At 41.0% G+C, this 24954-nt stretch overlaps 1 protein-coding gene and 1 long non-coding RNA gene across 2 annotated transcripts in view; both read left to right on the top strand.

The window, feature by feature from the left end:
- Positions 1–1303: 1303 nt before the first annotated feature.
- On the top strand, positions 1304–5435 carry LOC109974434 (uncharacterized). The gene is made up of 3 exons (XR_002276964.1): positions 1304–1366; positions 2925–3003; positions 5237–5435. It is a non-coding gene; the product is annotated as an uncharacterized LOC109974434 (long non-coding RNA).
- Positions 5436–5529: 94 nt separating this feature from the next.
- svep1 (sushi, von Willebrand factor type A, EGF and pentraxin domain containing 1) overlaps positions 5530–24954 on the top strand; it is an 82808-nt gene continuing 63383 nt past the window's right edge. Inside the window, exons 1-2 of the mRNA XM_020624589.1 lie at positions 5530–7068; positions 24220–24475. Coding sequence (XP_020480245.1) covers positions 6520–7068; positions 24220–24475 — 805 coding nt within the window. The 5' untranslated portion in view covers positions 5530–6519. The remainder of the gene's footprint in view (positions 7069–24219; positions 24476–24954) is intronic.

The raw sequence follows: 24954 nt of genomic DNA, 5'->3' as shown, positions 1-24954 counted from the left end.
AGGACGTCACTTTTTGCAGGCTTGGTGGCCTGGTAAAATATTTATGCAGCATGTGAGTGCAACCCAGGCTATAAATAGCCTCAACTGAACATAAATCCATTAGTTTTACCTCTGCCACCTCACCAAGCTTTATATTTCACCCGCAACCACACACAAACATAAATTCATACACAGCTTCATAGACAAACTAAATGCTTTCTGATCATGTAGACATATTGATATTCTGGATGACTGTGCAAAGGCACACACACACACGCGCACACACACACACACACACACACACACACACACTATACAAACTCCAGTGCATTTCTGTCCCGAACTCTATTGTCAGCATTAGTCCCTGGACCTTTAATAAGGAGAAATGAACTGGATTCAAGTGGTAATCAGTCTGGGAGCCTGTGGGGACAGATTCAAATGTGCAAATCAGCTGTTTTGGTGGATTCAGGGCACCTGAGACTAAAGTTTGTATACAAGTTTTGATTAAAATGCATTAATAAATATAAATATACTACAGAGATAAAAAAAACTGCTAAAGGAAGCATTGATTTGCAGTGTTTAAAACAATTTAAAACGAATTAAAATTACAAAACATGTCAAATCAGAAGGCTCATGGACTGACTTTACTCTGCTTGCCATTTGAGAGTGAATTTTCTTTTTACATTATATTGTTACTGCAGGAAACAAGGGCCACAGTCACATACATGCAGAGCCATAGCTCTTACAAAATAGTACTTTGACAGCTGCTGAGTTGATTTATGAAACTATTAATCAGAGCACAACGTGATATCTGGTGTTGAGTAGACATTTTACTTCTCTTTTTGGTGAAACTCCCTTGACATGGCTGCATTTAAACACCAACACAGACATCCACATTACATTACTGGAAACAACTTCTTACTCATTAGGACTTTAGGGTTGTGAAAACTATAAAACCCCACAAATGAACTCAAATGAGATGTTTCCTTGAACAAAAACAAGAAGATGAAGCTAGCAGTTAACTAAAATATGTAGAAGAAACTACTAATTTTTAATTTAGTTATCAGTTTTGCTAATTCGCCTGTTTATCCCAAATGAATTTAGAGGGATACATCTTAGTGTTTTTAAATTAAGAAAGAATCTATAATGACACTCATTCTTCAATTATAGTTAAAGGATTTTAAAAGCTTCATTAAAAAACTAAAGCTAAGCTGGAGCTGGTTCATGTCAGCTCTTCCACAGACTTACATTAGTGCCCCACCTAGCGGCCGCATTGCGTCAGTGCAGCCACTACCCAGCGTGCACTGACAGGCAGTCGTTGGTAGGGGGCAGTGTAATGCAACAGTCTCATCGTATGGACGGAAGAAGGACAGCTGACAGTTGAAAGGTAACTGACATTTAAATGTGTTTTTTATACAATTCATTGGCGTGGATAAAGTTAACAAAAGAGTGTGGTTTCTCATTTATAGCTCATTTTAGTTGCCGCCAAGTAAACACACTTTGTAATGCTTACATTAGTTTGGCGCTGCTAATTAACTAGTGTTGGTTAGCTACAAAACCGTTAATTAGTTAGCTAACCCTTAAGCTTCCTAAATGCTCATTTTCACTCATAAAAGCCTTGTTATTCCTGGAGGTGGCTTTTTTGGGGGTTGTTTTACGAGCTCTGTAACATTTTCAAACGTTGATATAAGCCTTGAATACAAGAATAAAGCATTTCTCATTTAACTACATTACACTTCAAATAACAAACAAAATGTGGGCAAACAGGAGTTTTTTTTTATGTCATGAAAGTTATTCAGATTAGAGTCAGTTAAACCTGCGGTAGATGTAGAGTGATGACATATCTAAATGTAGTCACCTGTGGAGTTTAAAAACAGTGTTATTTTTTTGTGACATTGATATTAAGGGGGCTCCAGTGGTTATAATTGCACCCAGTGGAACACAGCTGTGCTTTTTTAAGCAAGTACACATGGGTAATGAAGTTCATAACTGTAGTTCCAGTGCAACTAGACTGAAAGTGATGGTATCTTTCCATTTAAAAACAAAAATGTTCATAGAAGTTGATAGTCGTTATCCTTTTGAAGGAGCCATGATCTGACTGAGGTAAAGCTCTCTGACACTGGGGTTCTCTCCAGAATACCTCATTGACCTTCTGATTTCATTGTGCCCTGCACAGACTCAAGGCAGGAAGGCTTCATTTTTTTCTACTCTGATCATAAAGCTGATGTAAGTTACCAAAAACTCTGATTTAGTTTCATCTGTCCACAGGACACTCTTCCAATGGGTTGTGGCTTGTCAGCGTGCATTTGAAAACTGCATTTTTTTTTTCTTTCTCTCTCTAAAGGGGGATTTTCCTGGCTTTTCTTCCACTGAGCCACTTTGAGAATGCAGTATGGGGCAGCTGGACACTGTTGTAGCTTGATCTTGGAGCTCAGCTTTTATCTGTTTTGAAGTGTTCTTTTGTTCTTTTTCCACCATTTGAACTCTCCTTCTGTTCAGTCTTGGGTCCATTTTCCTCTTGTGGCTACATCCAGGGATGTTAGCCAAACTTCTTAATATAACAGGAGCATCAAGCTGCTTGAAGATGGTCTTGTAGCCTTTACCTCGACCGAGCTTGGCAAATCATTTTTTTCTTATCTCCTCTGACTTCTCACTTAAATGTTTTTATAATTTTCTGTTTAATTTTGTGATTTTCCATTTACTTTTCTGTTATTGATTTAGTCTATGAAACATGGGTCAACATCAGTAAACTCAGTATAATACTGATTATCACAGTCCACATGTCCTGCAAATCCACTGGATATTGAGATTCAGTTGTGTGTATCAATGTTTTACATTTGCGTACACACAGAAAAATGTTTAACCTGGTTTAAGATCAAACTGAGAAGTGAAGGAATGTTTTGAAAAGATTGTCATCCTGCTGAGGTATGTGTTTGATCCCTCAGGTCCGAAATGCCAAGAAATACGAGGAATGTGTTGTCACCTGTAAATACCATATCTGCTGCTCCTCGGGATACCAGACAGGTGAGAGAACTGGTGTGTGTGTGTGTGTGTGTGTGTGTGTGTGTGTGTGTCAGAGAGAAAATATTAGGATGCTCTTGATGTTGAACTGCCTGTTAACTTGCCATTGTATGTTGGCACCACTGATGTGATGAAGAATAGTTTGTCCAAGTGTGTGCCTGTTAAACCAAGGAACAGCATCAGTGCACCCTCTCTGCATTTTCTGCATTTTTTTTTTTTTTGTATGTCTGTGAAACTACACAAATCCTTCATCCGGTGTACGCATGCGTCCCACAGATACTTTTTGTTTGTTTTTAAATGTGTGTGGCATTTTAAGGAAGGCAGACTTTAAATCAGATCTGTCAGACTGAATGAACACATATTTTTCCTCTGTCTTTTTGTATTTAGTTTGATTTTATCTGCCCCGGCAATGACAATTTCCACTTCTCTATTTGGATTTTTAGTGGTTTAGACTCTGCTAATTAGGTGGATGCCCATCCTGTGTGGCTTTGGTTCACATTTTACCCTGAAGAAGAAGACTGTGTTTCTGTTTTATGACCATAACAGTGAAGAAATGATATGAAAGCCTTCAGGCTCTTGGTTTTGACCATTTCTTGTAATAGAAATTATATAGATACATGGTATTTAAAATATATTAATATTATTATATCTGTACTCAGAACATCTAGATACCATCACACAAGCCTTGTACACTAGTGCACTCTAAATCATCCTCCTTCACATATTTAAATATTAAGAGACAACCTCCCATCAACACACACACACACAAACCTCCTCTTCATCCACCACCCCATGTCTCCCTTGGGACCCCCATAAAAGTCTGGTGAGAGGTCTCTGTTGCCAAAAAGCAGGAAGTCACAGCTGTGCTCATCCCCCTTTCAGCATGTGTGAGAATGACAGAGTGTGTGTTTTTGTCTGGTTGTGTGTCTCAGCTGCTCTCCTATCCAGCTTATCTGGTCTGTGTGATGCTACTCTCCCAGTTCTTGGTGCTGTCAAATGAGAGTGAGGGAGAGGAACAAACACTGACTTATACAGACTAATATTCACTGTGTGTGCCTGAGCTGTGTCATCATGGCTCATAGTATAAGACTGACTGCTGTGGTGGAAACACATGCCCTCTGTCAGCTGTCTGCTTTTATTGTTTCAGCCTCCTCCTCTTGACCTTTATTTCTTTACTTTCTTATTGTTTATTTTTTTTCTATACACCATATGGCCAAATCTATGTAGACACCCCTGCCAACGCATCTTTGTGTACTTTGGGTCTGGTGACTGTTTTTGTGATTTAGACTGACCTCTTAGTTCAAATTGGAGTTGAAAAAAGTATTTCATTAGTTGATTATGATAGTTTTTGATGATGGATTCATTGTTTAAGTCATTGTTCCAAGCAAAATGCCAAAGATGAATTGGTTCCAGCTACTCACTTGTGAGGATTTGCTGCATTTCTGCCAATACTGTAAATTGAAGATCTTTGGATTTTGCACATTTGAGGACGTCACCTTGGCTTCTGGGATATTTTGTGGACATTTTTCACTATTCTCTGACATTTCATAGACCAAATAAGTGATTAAGAAAGTAGTTATCAGATTAATAGATAAAGTAATGCAGACCCAGTTCATACAATGCTAAAACCAGACAACTGCTACAGCATACAATAACGTTTTGGCTCCAGCTTTGTGACAGTTTTGCTGTTTCAACATGACAGTTCCCCCATGTACAAAGGAGCTCTGTAAAGACATAGCTTCCCCATTTAAGTGTAGAAGAAATTGAATTGGCTGCACAGAGCCCTGCTCTCACCCCTTTCCAACACAGCTGGGTTGTGCACCCCACCAATACTGACCTCCCCGTCAGTTTTGTTGCTGATTAGAAGCAAACTCCTCTAGTCTGTATTCAAAATTTGGTGGACAGCCTTCCCAGTCACCACTTTTAAGACTGTTATAACAGTAGCTTAAAGCCCATGGTGTTGGTATGAGATGTTTACAGTGTAATGGTTGGATGTCCACATACCTTTGGCCGTGCAATGCATCTTTATCCCCCTTCTTTCTTGTTCATTCACTTCATCTTTTCCATTCCTTCATTTTCTCTTCCTTGTCCTCTCTTGTTCTGGCTCTCTAAACTCAGACCCTTTCTTGAGGCTTTGCAGCTCCCCGTGAAGCCAGCTCTGCTGTAAATCTCAGGCCTTTGGTTTAATAGGCACAGTGTGCCTCAGTAACACCGGCTGCCTTTGTTTTGGTTACAGATAAAATCTCTAAAGGAAAACAAGACAGAGAGGGAGCAAGAAAGAGAGGCTATAAGAGACTGTAGACAAGCAGTCTTTATTTCTTGAACAAGATGCATGAAGAGACAGAGCTAAGATGAGTGGGAGGAAATTATAGCTACCAAAGTGTGATGATTTGACAGCACGTATCCAAAGCAGACCTAACTGCTTCCTTACGCTGAGATACACATTGAGTTTTCCTCAAAACTTAAGTAGTTTCTTAGTCCTTAATAGTTCTTAGCCCTTAACTTTATTCCACCTTTCGTTCCCTTAGGTTGATCTCATTCTGACATTATCTTACGTGCACAGTGCACGTGTGGACATAAGGAGTTGATCACAGCGTCTGTTGCTAATGTTTTCTTTGGGAATGTTGACAAGCTGACAGGCGAAGCGCAGCACTGACATCAAACCTCACTCCACTGTCAGGACGAGAGACAGATACAGGGAGACAGAGAGAAGAAGGGGAAGCAGGGGGAGGGTGAGAGACAAAAAGAGATAGGGAGAGAGGGGGAGGTGAGAGAAAAGGAGGAGTAAAAAAATGACTTCACGGCCATGACTGGACTGCCCCCTTTTCCCCCCTCAGCCTCTCTCTGTCTCTCAACTTTTTTCTCCCTCCTCCTCCTCTGTGTTTTTTTTAAATGATTTGGGGAGAAGAGGGGAACGAGCATTCGGAGCTTGGCTGACAGTGCAGGCAGAAGCGTCACATAGGCAAACAGGAGCCTGAGGGGCAGCACGCTGGGACTGAAGAGAATTGAAGAAGCTCGGGCAGTTTTTGGATTTGATCCACAGACAAAAAGATTGACTGACAGATAGAAGAGGCCGGCTAAGGGGAAAAGAAAGGCTATATTTAGTAGATTTATACACTCCTAAGACGCTTTAAACAATACATTTACATATACAGTCTGTACTAAAAGCAAGGGAAAAGCCAGATACACTGATTTATTTTTGTAGAAAAGACTAGCAGGCTCATACCTTGCAGACAAGCCCAAACATTTTTCCAGACAGGACCACATGTTTTTTTCCACTGGAGAGATAAAGAAACAGTTGGACAGAGGCACATTTTGAATGAAAGTGGAAGAATCCTTCTCTTGATCTAGCAATGCATTTGAGGAACTCTGCACTAAACTGTTGCTGTCTGCTATGTTCCTGGACACTGACACAGGCATAGGACACAATTATTTTAACTGAATTCTTCTTGGGATCCACGTCGTGCTTTTTCTTGTTAACAGCCCTTCTTTAGTGCAGGTGTTGTACTGACTGTCACTATGTTTCCTCAAAGGTACTATTTAACACCATCATGGACTACTTATCTTTTGGTCTTGTGCATCCTGGATGCATGGACCACAGCCTGGCCGGCTGCCCAGCAGTCCCAGCCACAGCTGCAGTCCCGCCGGTCCAGGCAGATGTCAACCCTAACTTCCTCCTCATTAGCCGGCAACCTGTCAGAAAGCACTGAGAGCAAAGTGGAGCGTCTCGGCCAGGCGTTCAAGCGAAACGTCCGCGAGTTGCGTGAGAAAAGTGCCTGCTTGGACCTGGTCTTCCTGGTGGATGAGTCGTCCAGCGTGGGGGCCAATAACTTCCTGAGTGAGCTGAGGTTCGTGCGCAAGATGCTGTCTGACTTCCCTGTTGCTCCAGAGAACACACGGGTGGCACTGGTCACCTTTTCGTCCAAGACCCATGTAGTGACGAGGGTGGACCACATCTCGGCGCCTAAGTCTCACCAGCACAAGTGTTCCCTTTTCAACCAGGAGATTCCGGCCATCAACTACAGAGGAGGAGGCACCTTCACGAAAGGAGCCTTCCAAAGGGCAGCGGTGAGTCTGATTGGAAGATGCAAGTAAAGTGACTATAAAGTTGATGCCACTGAATCATGTATGTCATCGTGTATGTCAGTCAATGTCAAGTGACTATAAAGTTGATGCCACTGAAGCATGTATGTCAGTCTGGTGAGCCTGAAGGTCTGCACATACTGTATGTGTGTATAATTTCTTTTCTTAATTTTTCCTCATGTTCTCATTTTCTTGCATCTTAATACAAAGACCCAGAGCGCAGTACAGTACAGTATATCTGTATTGCGTGTGTTTGTGCCATTTAGCCTGCAGCCTGCTGTGTGTGCAGGCAGCGGTTATGGCTCAGTAAGGCTGATGTTAATGAGCCCCTGTGTGGCCTTGCTGTTGCTGCTCCTGCTTCCTCTAAGTTACACCAGCAGATAGTGAGGGGAAGGGCTTGCCGGCTTATTTCTCATGAGTTTCCAGTGATAAAAATACCATGAAGAATGAGCCCGTGCATTCACAAATACACACACACAGATGTAAGCACATAAAACCCATATACCGTATGCTTGAACACAATCTGTAAAATACCTGCACCACTTAGAAATTGTTTGTAAAATTGGAACAGATAACAAGAGAGAGGTCAAGAATTTTAGTTTAGGTCAAGGTTTGTGGGTGCTGAACTGCTTGAGTGTTACAGGTAATGTTTTGTCCAAAGCTCCTTTTACTTATCTTCACTATTCCTGACAGTTTTGGCTCTTTAGCAGAAGCATTAGAGTTTGTAAGGCTGAATTCATTGTAGATACAGGGATATGGGGGTTATAGGATTACAAAGGGTCAAAATGTTAGCTTGTTTCTGGTTTGAGCTGCCTGACTCCCAGTCGTGTACACACACACACACACACACACCCCCAGGACATATGGCACAGTTCATCTGTCAAGTCCAAACAACCCAGCTGTAAAAGCAGTGTTGGTGGTATAGGGCTGGTCCTGTATAAACACACACCTCAGCTTGTGGCTCAGATCTGCCTACAGTCAGGAGCATTGTTAGATACTGAGTTATGTTCACACTGGACAAAATTCAATTGGGTCTACAAACTTGTTAAGAAATGCTGCAGCCTATAATTAATGTACCTCTTGTTATTTTGCTGTCGTGCTAAAGAACAAATGGCTAACATCATGGCAGGGTGACAGATGTTATAATGATGCACCGAAATCAGAAAACAGATTAAAATCTCACTGACTCAAATGCAGTCACACATGAAAGCAAAGCAAACAGCTTGTTGAAAGAATGTGATCGTGAATAAGATAGGGTGCAGAGTTTGGACACCCAAAGGGAGCTCTAGGTAGGGCTGCTGCTCCAGGGCATTGAAAGGAGCCAGCTGTTCTGGTTCGGACATCTGACTGGGATACCTCCCTGGCGCCTCCCACTGGAGGTTTTTCATGCACATCCAACTGGTATGAGGCTCTGGGGTAGACCCAGAACATGCTGGAGGGATTATATACAGTATCAGTAGCCTGGGAACACCTCAGGGTCCCCCAGGAGAACCTGGAGAACATTGCTGGGGAGCAGGATTCTACTAAACCTGCAGTCCCTGGATAAGTGGTTGATAATGGATGGGTGGATGGATAGCTTGTTGCTGACTGCTGCAGCATCTTCTGCTAAAAATCAGTGATGTGGTGTTAAAGAAAAACATTAATAAATTGCATTCTTGATCATCTAAACTTCAGCCTGGTTCAGACAGGTTTAACCTCCACTCCATTCCTGTTTAAATCGAATAGGCCTGGAACGTATTCTCCAGCTTAGTGCTGAAAGCTTGGCCCTGAGGGCAGGTTTTCAGCGTACCCTCCTTAGTTAAGTGCTGATAAGGGGACTGCTGGCTGCGTCCCAGCTGCTAAAGAGCAATACCAAGAAAAAGCTTTGTGGGGGAACTTTGGTGCCTTATCGTTATTCACAAACATTCCGAATCTTTTGGGTGGTTTATCAAGTGATGTAGTAGTCGAAATCATCAATCAAAGATGACTTCAGAAAAGTAGGGCATACTTTTGCTTTGGCTTTTAAGTTGGCAGTTATCGATTTAAAAGTAAAGAAATAAAAGATTGAATTCATCATAGCCAGTAAAAATACTCTGGTATTTTTTCCCAGTATGGCATCTGCATGCTCAGAATCTGTAGAGATGAATGAGTAATGGGAAAATAATGTGTAGCCTACACAGAGCTGAGATTTTTTGGAAACATAAATGAGCCTAGCAGATACAGACTGAGACAGAGCACATTGACGGGTACTCCAGAAACCATCTGATTCAGTCTGATGTTCACTGTGTGTCTTTTCATGATCAAGGAAGTTATGTCTGTACTTTGTTACCTGATCTCCAGGGTTTTTATCATCTGACTGGAAAGAGAAGAAAGCGTGTCATCTCTTTTCATTAACTACATAAATGATGGGTCTGCTAACGCTAATCTACGAGGCCTGTCATCGTGCACTGGCTGAACTGTAGGGCAACTGTCTCAGTGTGTGACTTTGCTGAATTAGGACTGTTGTGATGTGTATGAGAGCATGTAACTAGTAATTTTATGCTTCTGCCCCTACACGTGCCTTCATGTGTTTGTTCTCCCTTTATTATAGTTTTCAAGGGGAAATTTGTTGTGTGTGTGCATGTGTGCACAAGTCTGTGATGTGTGTGAATGTGTGCCTGTGTGTTAGAAAGAGAGAGCGGATAATTGGTAATTGCAGCATTATTATAATAATACCATTTTTTATTCCCTTGGCCAGTCTTGGCTGTTCTGAGTGCTGTAGAAAGCTGGGATCCATTAAGAGAGACATTTTTCCACCAGCTGTGCATGTAGAGACAGGGCTCTCCTCCAGCACTCTTCTTTTCTGTCTGTGTCTGTCTCTCTGCTGTCTGTCTTTTCACCTAGTATGTCACACTATTTTTAAAGCATCAATGTACATAGGTTTGAAAATAATTTCTGTTTCAGGAGTTTCTTTTCACTTTTTTGCCCTAATGTGCCATTCAGCCATATCAAAAGGCAAACGTGTTCAATGCTCTGAATGGCCTTGTTCTTATGCAGGCTTCACCTAGTGTGAACTTCATGTTGGACAGCTTCATATACCCCCTCCACCGTCACCTGTCCAGCATCAGCTACTGAGCGTCTGTGGACAGCCATTTCTCTAACTTTCTAAAACCACAGATCTGACATTAACACCCACTTCACTTCGTGTTTGCCAGTTGTGCAGAGGTGAGAAAGGAGCCAAGGATTGAATTTGTCTCTCAGCTCTCTTTTTTCACTTGTTACACAACTGTTTGTGTGTCCATATCCAAAACAGAGATTAGATGATCTTGCCAGTTAGATGATCTGGCAAGCTTTTTGTTTGAAGCATCCCGAATCATTTAGGGTTGGACACTTTGAAGTTTTTTTGGTGCTGGTGCCAACACATTACCTTTTTTGTAACAATACCTAAACCATGGTAAACATGGTATATAAGCATATTTTCTTTTCAAAACCTTTTCCCTGTTTAATGAAGGCCTTGAGTCATCACTATTTAATGGTGTCATGACACCAACAGGGTTCCAAGAACATAGCAGTAGTGCATGGTCGAATAAAGTAGGCTAAATTAGTATCATATTAAAGTTGAGAAATATATGACCAAAGGATAAATTCACAAGACTTTCACAAATTGACAGGTTGATATTTAAATTTACAGACTCCTTTCGGCACTCAAGAAGTATTGAAGTTTGATACCCGACCCTTCCACGGTAGCTTTACTTTACCCATATAACCCAGAATCATGTCATATCAGTAAATGAGGATAGAAGTCCCACTGTTAGTGCATTAGGAGTGCAGTACTTTGTCATGATGATTCCCAGCACCACACTGTAGTATCTGCCTCTCCTCATTCTCATGTCTGACACGGTAACCTGGCAGCTGATGGCATTACTCACCCTGTAGCTGTGCAGCATTTCCCTGACTACTGTGCAGAGGAGCTGATTGATGACTTTCACTAAACGAGGAGTAACCACTGCACTGCACTTGAGGCAGACGTAGTTCACATCAACTCCTACAAACTGAATCATATTCAGTTCCCAGCTGTTTAATGTAATTACTCTGAAAAAGTCAATGCATTGTCCTGCTAATTTTATTTACTTTGCATGCATTTGCCCTTTACATCACCGAATATCTTAAACGCAATAAGCCTTTCATTTTCTTCTGTTAGTTGCTGGTAGTCTTGTTGATCCAGGAATTATGCCTTTTTCCATTGTTACCTTGCTGTGGATATGAGTGTGCACCATAAAAATACAGGGAGAGAAATTACTGTAATGCCCAGTTAAAAATGCCCATGCGCTGCCTGATAAAACCCTTCCTTGCTCTCTGTAGGCGGGCCGCATTTTGACACAGCAACACTGAGCACCAACCCGGACTTGGCAGCCTCACTGTGTCAGTCTGCCTTTATATAGTTACATAAGATTCAAACAGATGGGCAGCGTGTGATGAAAGAAAAGTTGAGAGATGGAGCAAAATAGGATAAAGAGGGGAATATCTCTGGCTCAGGCAACTGAGAGAAAGAATGTGGCTGTTATCCACAATAATGTTTTTACCTGACTGTTGGTTAGTGCTGTGCTGGTTTGCCTGAATCTGGGTCAAAACATGCTGGAGTAGTTTGCCAGTGTTAAGCACTTACTGTGATAAAAGGAGCTTTCTGCTCAGCCAACCAGTGTGTGTCTGGGGCTCAAATCTGTATTAGTTGGACTAGCAGGTGGGGTGGGTTCCACTGACTCCTAATGTGCCCAGCTCACCAAGAAAACACATGGATTCATGCTCATTATTCACACACAAATGCACTGGCACCAGCTTTATGGAGCAGCTGCATGTCTTTACATGGTTGTCATCACATGCACTGTAAGTCAGAAAGGTCATATTATAAACAGTGTTTATAGACGTACTCTATATGTGCAGCATGTCTGTAAAATGTGTAAAGTCAGTCTAAATCTAACAGATATCTTCCAAGAATGTTTGATCCCAGTAGTTGGCTCAGTCAGGAAACTTTGTGGAGCTGGTTAGTTTTCAGTGTAGTGTCTTGTCTGCTTCTAAACCTTGTAAACAAGTTGGCATTATAAAGTGGGGCCGTGAGATCTAGTTCTCATCTGGTATTATTTGGAAACGCTTTTTTCTGGATAGTTTAGTAGAAGGTTTACAGCTTTTTGAGTGTATATGCAGTGGTTTCTAAGTTTAAAGACTGGACGCAAAGCCATCATTTGTCCAGTATGGTCCCAGTTTTATCAAGAGAGAACACTTATCCATCATGCTTTATTCAGTTTTATGTGAAATTGTCTTTCTCTGTTGAGCTTTGCCAGGCCACAATAAGCAAAACAAATATTGTGTGCTGCCTATTCCAGTGGGTCAGCACCATTTTTCCATGTTTTTTTTTTTATCATGCTGTCCTCCAGAGCTGTAGACCAGCGGTCTCTCAGGGACGAGAACGTTATCGTCGCCATCTTTGACGCATTACAGCCAAACCATGCAGTATTGTTTTTCAAAACATTGTCTATTAGATTAAATGAGGCTAGTGTAAGTTGCTTATATTTGGCCTGTGAAGATGGACTTTATGGCCTTAGCCTGTCTAAAAGACATGAATTTCTGAATCACTACTAATGAGAAGGAGAGGGCAGCAAATTAAGGTGGGAAATGAACACCATCCATCACTTGAACGCTGGAAAATTGTATGAAGAGGAGGTGATTTCAGGGGCTTGTTCATTTGTAGAAAATTTATTTGCTCACTGAAGCGTTTTTCTGTTCGCCTGGCTGAGTCACTGGACAAACTTTTAAAAAGCCAAGGAATTTCCACCAGCAGGCTTTGGTATATTCAGTCAAACTCTGAGTTTAAGAGGAAAGAATACTAAGGATACAGCAAATAGCTAAAGTTTAAGTGAAGGAGGCGATGCAGGCAAGGACACTCAAATGAAAGCAAGGTGCATCTCTTTGATCCAATTCCCAAGGCTGGACCCTGTCATGATAACATGATAGGAAAAGACTCTGTTTCCTGTCTGTGCAGCTGACACTTCCCGCCATTTCACCCTGAATCATTTCCTCCCGTCCAGTTCATCTGCTTCATCCCTCTATTCAGCCCCTCTGCCTCCTCCGCTTCCTCACTATAAGAGGGCCTGTGGCAGGGATGAGTGAGACAGAAGGATGGAACAGACAGGCTGCTTCACCTACCAGAAAAGTGATAACACTGAGACCAGACAGGAACAGTCACAGACGCCAGACTGCACGTTTAAATTGTCTGAGCCGTCAGTCGGATGTGGGTCACTTCCTTTACCATATACCATACACATAACGTTTTGTCCCAAAACAAGTTCAGTGTTGGGAAGAGAAGTGCTGTTACAGTGCTAACGAGTAGAAGGTATATGATTTTAAATTGACTTAAAACTTAAATGTGTAATGAAAAGGTAAATGAGCACTGAGCTTAACCTTCAAAACAGATAAAAGCATCTTAAAATCATTTGTGTCGCTGATGTAAAAACCTGGATGGCAAAGAGGTTCCTACAACTAAACCTGAAGACAACTGAGGTCCTAATCTTCAGAGTACAAGTACACATACACATACACACACACACGTTACTTGCACCGTCCACGCACTCGGTGCCAGGGTGCAATTGGAAAGTTATTCATACACTGTCATGGTGATCGACTGAGTAGACTCAACATGACTGTGTGTGCGAATCACACTCTGCTCCTCACAGCGTCTGAGCACTGGAGATATTCATTCTCTTCTGTCAGAGCTTTCTCCATCAGCCTCAAGTGTTTTTTGGAGTGTTTTCTCACTAAATGTTTTGACTGAGCTGTTTTTGTCAGTGCTGTCATCATTCATACTTCTGCTTGAAGGAAAAGTAAATGTGGGCTTTGAAATGATATTTCAACCACGTTCTTGACATTTTTATGGAACAAGTTTTGATCCAGAACCAGCTTCTTCATTTCACATTCATGTGTTTTGGTGGCACGGAGTTAAATCAGGTTGACTTTCATCTTTAATTCACCCCCCATTTCTTTTTACTCTATCCACTCTTTGGCTTTTTCTAAGATATTGCAGTGAGAATTATATATTTTTTTATTATTGATTATTCTGCCATTTTTCTTCTTAATCATTTAGAGAATACAGAATAATGAAATGTCCTTCATCCCAATAACTTCACATACAGACTTACCATATTTTCTTATTCACTGTACTTACAGTCAATTAATGGGTAAAATAGTTGTCCACTAATTTGAAACATTATGAATCTACTAATAGTTTCACTCTGTGTATGTAGTCATGATAAAAGCTTAAAACCTGCCTGCAGAACTACTGCTGAGTGGCGACTCTAGCCCTGAGAGGAGTCATTAAAATCTGATTAAACTGTCTGTTGATTTAAACTGTTTATTTTGACAGAATTACAATGAAAGCCAAACATTTGCATAGCTAAGTTTCCATGAATTCATAATGTGTACCGTCTGCCCTCTACAAGGGTTAAACTGCAGTCTGTCGTCCTGTGTCTGATTGCATAGACAGTAATTGCCTACTCCTACCCTTCTCTTTGAAATGGATATTGAATATTCTCCAGAAATACTTTCCTACCGTTGAACATCCAGAAGACCCCGGGGCGTCCTCATTTACCATTATCTCACAGACAGACTCTCAGTTTAACATGCAAACTGACCTCAGATGGAAAACAGTGAGAAACAGAAATCAAACTTTGTAAAAAGTGGGTCAAAAGGGCCCCTTAAAAGGAAAAGAAGGAAATGGCAAAGAGAATTATATTTAAGATAGATCAACTGAGCCCTGAGGCGTCATTTATTGGATAGTTCCTACAGGCTTCCTTAGAACCAAATTCGAGCCAGAGTTGTGATTTATTAAATAAGTTTACATGCTGGTCCTGTCTGAAATCACTACAGCAGCCCAGACTTGGTGATGTTAGACCTCAGCAGATCTCCTTGGTGCTTCTTCAATGTCTTTAGCTCTTTCTTTAGAGGATCAGTGGACTTCCATCTTCAGGAGTACCCTGTCAGAGACGGTCCAAATCCAATTAAGCTTAGTTTTCACCCTACCCCATTGCCAAAAAAAGCGTTGAACTGTTAGGGAGACAGGTTCAAATACTCAGTGCCACCCACCTCCTTTTTAGCAGTTTGTCTGTCTTTGGGTGATGGCCTGAATAACTAGGTTAAGTGTTGATAACCCTTTGTTTCAACAAACTGATGCATAGTGGAGGAGCTAGCAGCCATTGGTGTGTTTGACTGGGGTGTGAATCTGACATTTCTGGAAAGTGTGCATGTGTGCTCCTGTATATCTACAGTATGCTGTCTGTTTATAGAAATTGTAGACAGCTTGAAAAGTTTGTGTTTGGAATGGTAAAGTGAAGTCTTTGTCCAGTTATTCAAAACTGCTGAAATGTTGTAATTCCTGCTCATACAGTATTTGGCTGCTGAGTGTGTCGATGATTTTTCAACTGATGTTTGAATCAGTCTGTTTTTTCATTGTCTTAGTTTTTCAGCACCAGGTAATCATCCATCTGTCTGCGTCTTTCTTTGCTCTCTTTGTGCTTCGTCTTCTTTTTCTTGCCTCCAGGGTGTGACCCAGCGCTTTGCAGTGTAGACAGTCTGTGCTGAGGCTGTGCAGTATGTCCCACTTGGCTTTGGGCTAAAGCTGCTGTGGTCAATTAACTGGGGCTTGCTGTGGCTAAAACCAGTGACTCCAGTTGGAGAAAGAATTAGAGAATGAAAATGAGGTGACTTAGGCCAGTGGAAACAACGGGGAAAGTGTGCGTGTGTGTGTGCTCAAGCAAGTTTCTGAGCATTTGTGCATCAATCCTGCTTTATCTCTCTAGGTACTACTTCTGATACATGAAATTGGGCTTTAATTGATACCTAGGACTGATCCTAGATCAGTGACCTTGTCTCTTTTTCTCTTTTTATAAGTCTCGAGTTACTGTTTAGATCAATCTTATAAGTGTAAACTAACATAACTTCACAACTACACATCATTTCTTAATTATAACTAGAGAAGATCATACAGGCATATTTTACAAAAACCTTTTCAAATTTTAATTCTTTTGTTTGAGAGCTATGCATATGTTTATAACGGTATAATATATTGTGCATTGATCACATTTGGCTGATAATTATTTATTTAATTAGAAAAAATACTGGCTCTGACACTGATCTAGTTTATCAGACTGACGTATAAATAAATTACAGGTGTTTATGCACATGCTTGCCAAAGATACAGTAAAAAATCCTAGATCTAGGTTTTTAAACCATACTCTGTGCATTGTCTGGATGTACACACATCTACACACACGGTTGTGAACACACACTTTTCTTTACACATCATGCTCACTCACTCAGTCTCGCACACTGTTCTTTCCACTGAGTGCACATTCACACATATACCCACACATACCGTCACATGGATTCCCTTTCACTTAAAATACTGCTCGTCGATTGACAGGTGCTGCTGACACCAGGCTTATGGAGGTGTGTGTGTGTGTGTGTGTGTGTGTGTGTGTGTGTGTGTGTGTGTGTGTGTGTGTGTGTGTGAAAGTTGGGTTGGTGGGGTCAGTGGAGACGTACAGAATGTAAAGTGTGATTCAGACAGGAGTGGCAAGGAGGCTCTGTCAGCAAGGTTAAAGGTCAGGGAGGCATCAGCAAGGACAGGAGCTGACTGTCAGCAGCTTTTGCGGCCTGTGTTCAACTATGATCACAAAACTGTGCTTTCTTGATCTCTCTGGAATAAGTGTGTCCACTAGGCCACCAGTTTTTGAGTGAGCCTTTTTTCCATGTACAGAAAAGAGACATATTGATACTGGATTTTTGAGGCTGATACTTATATAGATCTTTGAAAGATGACATGATAGAGGTACCCTGTTACTCAAAATGTTGTTGCTGTTCGAAGTATAGATTTTCTGAGCACTTTCACATCCATGATTGGAAACAGTAATTTACTAAACAAGGTTCATGTGGTGCTGTAGCTGCTCTGGAGCTTTAAATTGGATTTTGCTCATTGGTATGGAATTGTAGAATGTTCAAAAAATATTTTGAGGATTTTAAGTACTGATTTGCTATGTTGGCTGAAAAGCTGACACACCCATAGTACTTCAGATACCATAAAAAAAGAGCTGAAATGACGAGTCAACTAATCAATTAGCTGATCAACAGAAAAATAATCAGCAGTGATTTTTTTTGGTTGGACAATACAAGTCATGTGAGGATGCCACCGTGGACTTGTGATAAGACCAAAGGCTCCGTTGCAGTGCAGCACAGACAACAGTTTAAAGTTGAAACAAACTAGTCAGGGCAAAAATAAAATCTTTGGTGTTTTTGTGCTGCAGTATTGATAAGTTAAAATCAGCTGATAACATTCTCATACTGAATAGTTGGCACAAACATGCATCTTCAACAAAGGAATACACTGCTTTTGACAAGTGTAGTTGAATTTCTCATTTTGTCATACAGTTAGATCAACACCTCTCTGATACAACAAAAACTGAACATTATCACCTTCATGAGGTGAACTGTTGAATTGGACTGTGTTAATTTTAGATACGTGCACCTAATAAACAGCCACCTGAGTCTAAGTAATAATTGGTACATATATGCAAACCCTCAAATTATCCTTTATCCCATTTTATTTATTGTTTGCAGCATTCTCCAGGTCTTATTGTGCAAGATTTCACTGTGTTTCTGAAGTCGTTAGTTGTGTTTGCAGCCTCAGCAAGAGCCTCAAACTTACTATTAGAGATAAAGTATGCACTCGCCTCACCTTTAATCTGTTCATGTTTGAAATGCTGTGTGTTGGCAAGAAAGTTATTCCCCAAGACACGATATCGATTTCCAAACCAATTTTCAGTGAAGAACACAAAAGCATACAAATGTAGTACTTTGAAGTTTCAATTCAGGGTATCCAAGCACTAAACACAAGTGTTTCCAAGCAACAGCACATTTGTTTTGGTATTTTAGTGAGTTTATTGGAGAATTATTGGAGTATGTTCTGTATTTGTTTTAATTTATGGTGAGGTTATGAGCTTTTGTTGAAATCCATGGTGATGACGGCCATAGAGTCCATTCAGTCTCTGAGCAAAACCTCCCAAAATGTGCCCTGCTCCACAAGTGACCTCCCAGCTTCTTCCTCCTCCTGATGTTATAGGGTCTAATTTAACTTATCCTACCAACAAGGGCTGAGTGCAAATAGGAGAATCAATAATCTGAAACCTCTCCATATCTGACATCTCTCCAGTTGCTTGCTCTGTTAAAGATAATCTCCACCTACAGCTGGTGCCACAACAAATAAAGCCCTCAGGAGCAGTGAGAACAAGAGGACAGAGAGAGGAACATGAGGAAGAGCAACAGTTATCATAATAAAGAAAAATGCTGTGTCGGTCTGTGCACTGTGGTCTAGGTCTGTCCTAGATGGGATAAAGTTTCGTGGATGCATTAAAGCCAGCAATGGTTCCCAAATCATTTCCTGTGTATAAGCACTTTCAACACGCCAGTCTGGAGTCAGGAAAAGCATTTGTTTATTTCAAAATCAAAGCCTGGCCTTAGAAATGATTCTGTGGCTCACTCTGTGCTTGAGTAGTGATGTAATGGTCTCATGAGCACGACATCTATTACGTAACGTACATGTAGATAATATCCAACGCACGCACAATGCAGTTTAGTGGTAGAACATTTTCATGTCAGTATCAGATTGTGGTATTTTGATGTTGGCCAGTCTTACAGAGATCAGTCTGTCATAAGAGAGGTGGTTTGTCTTCTGACAGCAACACTAATAGGCCAAAATTCAGTGACAAAAAATCGCTCAACACCTACTCGTAGTTCAGTATGAAAGCAGCTATATTCTAGCAGCGATGTGTTTCACTGCTAAGTTTTAATTGTCTTTGAACAACAACAGAGGTCTATGGCACAGGAGAATAAGCTAATCCAGGACTGGCATGCTGATGGACATTAGCTGCTAGTAGAGTGTTTAACCTCTGTATGGGAAGTGCTGAAAATACTATTAGTATAGAAAAGGACAGGCCTTTAAATAACTTGTGGACCCCATAGATTGGTGAAGGAAATGTGAGGGTGAATATTTTCTTACACACATCAGTAAAAATCATCAGAGAAAAAAGCATAATGGAAGTCCAAAATACATGTACAGTGAATGAAACTGGCCAGTAACCATGACATCAATTTAGTAATGTCACCTGCTTTATTGTGCAAAGCATGTGACTGTACATTTAGTGTGGCTAGACAGCCTTCAAAATGTCAGTGCAACAAAATAAAACTGTTGAGGTCAGATATGCAATATTTTAGCATTTGTAGTCATTGAAATAAACATCACTTGACATTTAAATACTGAATATGTCAAGCATATGTCGAAACAGAGGAAACGCGTTAGAATTAATGTAAATAACCCAGGGTGCATGACAGGAGGCGGCCAGTTTGACCCTGCCATCGTCCAACTGGAACAAGACCACAACTGCTCTTGTTATTCTTTCCCCAACTCAATCAAACCAGCTTTCCAGGCTCCAATTACCCAGAATGCCATGTTCGATTGGAGCACAACTAGTCCCTAAAAAACGCTTTGTTCTGTCAACACAACACTGAGACTGATGCGGTGGGGGTTCTCATTTGCCTGACAAAATAGCCTCTCCCTCTGGTATCATGTTGTGGAGTTAGCTTCTCTCTTGCTCTCTGCGTCTCTCCCTCTCTTGTTGCTCCTGTTGAGTTGTGGAGTTTGATGAATGGCGTGACAGAAACCATCAAGCTAACACATACAGCTATTCAGCCCACCGTGTCTGACCTGTTCACTGACTGTCTGTACTCTCTTCTCCAGCATTTTAGATACCATCTCACTATTCAGTCAAATTGGCTTTAGTCTGGGCTTGCATGGAAATCCACATTACACAAGTTGAATGTAGTTAAGACTGTAGTGAAGACGTTAAAATCATTATCTAGTCATAAGAAAGTCATCCATTTGCAAATTTGGAGCTTTTTCTTGTAGTGGTTCTCGTGTTTTCCACAATTTTGCCAATACTCTGGACAAGTTAATTATCTGTGCAGTCTCCTCTGTGGTTTTGGGAACCTATACTTTTAGCACAATGATTGATGAGAGATCCTGTCTTAAAATATTGCATTCATTTTTACATCCACTTCTCTTAAAGTGCAGATGCACAGCAATATTTCTCTGGGATAAGAGGCCCTATAAACTTGCTTTGCAGACATTGTCCCAGGATATATTTAGAACTTATACTTATATATATATACATATATATATATGTGAGAAGAAGATGATTAATGTGCCTTTTCAGTGGCAATTCCAGTTAAAAGTGAGTAACAAACATTTTGGTGGCCCTGAGAGATTGAGACATATTGTATTGTTAATTCATCCAGGAAACAATGTATCTTTTCAAGTGACCTAGTTCATCTCAAATATCCAGAGTATGTGTCCCTGAGATATTGATCAGTAAAACCGAGGTTGAGTCTAGTGTCTGTAATTGTTTGTATGTGTGTACATATTGTTCTCCTGAGCCCCTACAGACTTGTTGTCATTCTTCCACCGAAGCCAAGAGCAGATAGTCTGTCAAAACAAGTGCTCTCACTTCCAGCTGATGGGGAAAGTGCTTTCACAATGGGTGAAGTTTGAGTTGCTTTTTTTTTTTTTTTTAAATCCGCTGTGGATGGATCAGATGCTCCTTTTAACTTGAAGGAGCAGTGGCTCCACTCTGAGCTCCCTCCTGATGTCTGAGCTCCATACCGTACCATTTGATGTAGGAAATTCATTTTGGCTGCCTGTATTTGAGAGCTCATTCTTTCCATCACTATGCAAAGCTCATGACAAGGGGTGAAGGTTGGAACGTGGAGCACTTGGTAAATCAATCTGAGTACAATATGTGTGTGATTCCACTCTGTTAAAAAAGTGGTCACCAGCTCCACATATGGAGTGCTTGTCTGACCTTTCCTCTGTCTCCTGCTTCTTGTTGGAGGCATTTTAGAGCAGATATAGATTCGCTGTTCTTACCACTAATCCATCCGGGCCTGTTGGCCCATGCATTATCATTGCTGCTTTGATACATATCATCAGCTCCAGACCAGACACATTTAAATGGTCTTATCTGTCTTATTATTTTTGGAACTTTGCCGGCATTGAAGAATCTGCCAAGTGTGTAAATGAAGAAATGGAGTAGATGTTGCATGCAGCTGTTCAAGGTGTCTTAGATACATGTACAGAAGTAATACTATTAATTCCTGTCCACTGCCTAACATCTGGTATGAATAGTAGGCCCAGCCAATTTAAACTTGCTTTCAGTCAATTAAAACGTCAACCTGTTTCAGCAATTTTCTCAAATAAATGTTCTCACCTCAGTGTTTAATGTAGTTTTTAACTTGGTTTAAGGGAGATTAGCATTTTAAAAATTGATCGAGGAGAATAAATGACTTGTATTTGCTACACCTTTTACAGCATGTTGGCTCTCTCTCTCATAGTGTCTCTGAAGCTTAAATACCAGTTTTTAAAATCCCTTTCTTACAGAATTGCTTCTGTTCTTGTGCTGGAATGGCCAGAGAAAATCTGTTTTTATGAGCATAAACTACAAATATTAACTTACCTGATGTGACCTTTAGCAGCCTGTGTGTTATGTCTCCTTCATTATTTGCTGCTCTGTGTACTGTAAGGTGCATGCAGAGAGTTCCTCTAAAACAGCAGCCTCTTCCCACACACTGGCCCCTGCGGTCGCCTTTATGTTAATACTCTGACCCAAAGTATGTGCAGGCTATTCGGGAGGGTATTATTAGTGGGTATGCATGCGTATGCTCCGTTTGGTGGGATCTCCACATTCGCTAACACCAGACCCATGGCTAACAGAGAAACCACTGTGGCCCTTCAGCACTTTGAGCCGATCCCTTAAAACACTCGAAACACACAACATTTACACATAAATAGGAGACATCTAATTATACCAGCATATGTGCATACATTGATCCAGTAATGGCCATTGGACTTCTGGCTTGGAAAGACTTTAAACACTTAGTCAGCAGCGTCACTGTGCTGACAGTTGGCTGAAGAGGACCAGGGAGGATGGCAGCTTGACAGGGGGGCACTGACAGCTGGGAGCGGGCATAGTGAACCTCTCTGAGCTGGGAACCAGAGCAACAAGCAGCATAGAGCTTTGAGGATCAGAGAAACCAGGCTCTCCATCTCCTTTAGTCTCTCTCCATCCTCCTTTTCCTCCCTTAGTACACAGGCTCTGTAATTACTGCCAGGGCCGCTTGAAGTTTAGCCAATTAGACAATAAAGACCAGAACTTGCTCTCCTGTTATGTTTCCCTCCCTCGGTGGTCACACCCTTGCACGTCTCACTTTTCACTCTGTATTTTATGCTCTGTAATGTGTCACTATTACATCCTGTTTGGACTTAAAATGCTGAAAAATCATCCACCACCTTCTAACACATCCTTTGCTTCCCTCCTCCCTCCCTTTTTAATTTTTTACAATATATGATAACCTTTCTGACTTTCACTGGGTCAATAAGCCTTGATTTGTTCTCCTTTTTCAGTTTCTTTTATCTTCTCTGCATCAATTGATCCAACTCCTTTTTCTTTACATCCATTGTTCAGTGGGTTTCATCCATATAACCCCTCAGCCTCATTTAAAATACCCCTAACTGACTTTCAGCTTGGCCTTCACAGCAGTGCTAGCAGATGGTCGGTCTAAGAAAATAAAGATATGTTTCTCTGACTTTAATGTCCTGTCTAATTGTATGTGGTAGATTGTAAGCGATGGCTAAACTTAGTTTGGGAACGGTAGCTGGTGTCTGGGGCGAATGCAAGAGCCCGGTCTGCATCGCCCAGTGTTCTATGGTGGTTTTAGACCTCTGGCAAACAGCTGCGTAGTCTGTAGAAGAAATAATTACAATTGTAGAGCTTTTTCTTTTTTGTTTTGGTCCCTCCTACTAGCCTTGCCCCTCGTTGCTGGTCTTGCTGATGTAGGGTTTTGAGGAACCGAAGGTTGTTTTTAGTGGTTATGTGTGACGTTCTTTGTTATTCAATTTAGTCATGTCACTAAAGTCAGAGCTATGTTGGTACTGTATCGTGCTGGCAGGCAGAGCAATACGTGGGTTGTGTGTATTTGAATGGTCAACTTTTATAATCTATAGAGTATCAGGATGATTGCATTACTTTAGTTTTGCATAAAGACTGGACGCAGCTACTGTAGGTCAGCTCTTTCATTAGGTAACAAAAGCCACGTATGAACATGTGAAGTTCACTTCTTAACATCTTATATCTCGTTTGTTTGATCTGAACAAAAAACAAAATATAAAAATGACAATTTGTGTTTTTATAGGAGTTACACAGTGTGCCGGACTATTTCTTGGCCAGTTACAGTGACTGGCTTTTTCACAGTGACAACAAGGCTCCAGGCCAAGAAAACATCTGGCACATAACGCCCTCTAAAACCATTTGGTCATTTTTACACTTGGTTTGTTGTTGAGGCTTCATAACCAACATAAAGTAAGTGTGGTGTGAATCAATGTTGAAAGACTGAATTTATAAAATAGTTTTTCTAATTTTATTTTTATTCAAAAAAGGCTGTTTTCACAGAATCCAGTATTGTAATTTACTAAACAACTAAAGTAAAGGAGCTCTTAAGTGACACTGCTGACTGTATCATGTATTAAAGCAAAGGCTTCCTCTCATTCAGACTTACTGTAGGTCACTTTTATGTTAATATTTCTCACGCCTTCGTTCAGACATCCCCACGGTCATGACGGAGAGAGCCACAATATGCTGATGATATTTGCCATAAGCAGAAGCTCAGCATAATGTTATACCCATTAAAGTGTGAGCTTCAGCTTAGCCCTCTGGTAAATGTCCACCGTCCCTCCTCACCTGCAGGTAGAGTACCCGTGTTCATATACAGTATACATCCACTCATACTTGAATACATAGGCCTATCAGTGTTTACCTCTTTTCAGATGCACATCTCTGCCCTCTATATGCACTCATGTATGACATTTTTTTCTATAGTTTTTCATTTGTTTTTGTTTTTTTTGCCAGTGCTCATTCCATAAGGGAACATGGGAGTTGACATTATCTGCTCTTCATGAAGTGGAGGGAGCCACGATAAATGGAATAAAATGTGAAAGTAAATGGGTTTGTATTTTCTGCTCTGTAACAGCAAATCCTGCGTCACTCCCGTGATAACGCCACCAAGGTCATTTTCCTGATTACTGATGGCTACTCTAATGGTGGGGACCCTCGGCCGGTGGCAGCAGCTCTGAGGGAACGTGGTGTAGAAATCTTCACTCTGGGCATCTGGCAGGGTAACATCAAGGAGCTCCATGACATGGCATCGCATCCCAAGGAGCAGCACTGCTACCTGGTGCACAACTTTGCCGAGTTTGAGGCCTTGGCTCGTCGTGCACTGCATGAAGGTAAGATGAACAGATGATCTTTTGGGATTTTTTTTTTTTTGCATTGGAGAATCCAAAGTTTTAAAGACATAATCAGAGACTTCTGAAAATTATGCAAACTCATTTCAAAGAAGCATCTGTGATCTCATTCACAGCCAAAAAGACATCTCAACCCTTTCTCACATACCCATGGCAGCAGTACAAGGGAGAATTAATCAAATCCTATGTTTTGGTAAATTAACATTTACACTACCAAGGCCCCTCTTTTGTCTCTTTGAGGCCTCAGTATTCCATCATTGCCTGTTGATCTTTTACATTATTTCTTAAATGAAGGTTTTGACCCTGTTAAAATCTAATGTTTACTTAAAAGGGAGCAGATAATATTTTCAATGGAATCTAACAGTGGACATTTCACCTGGTCTCTTCTGTTATGTAGTGCCAACAGCCATTTGTCCACACTTCCTTAAAGACTGGACAAAGCAGAGGACCTTTCCCACACT

Source organism: Monopterus albus, unplaced genomic scaffold (assembly GCF_001952655.1).
Source record: "Monopterus albus unplaced genomic scaffold, M_albus_1.0 scaffold333.1, whole genome shotgun sequence".
In the NCBI taxonomy this organism is placed as follows: Eukaryota; Metazoa; Chordata; class Actinopteri; order Synbranchiformes; family Synbranchidae; genus Monopterus; species Monopterus albus.
This window is presented reverse-complemented; position numbering and strand designations above follow the sequence as displayed.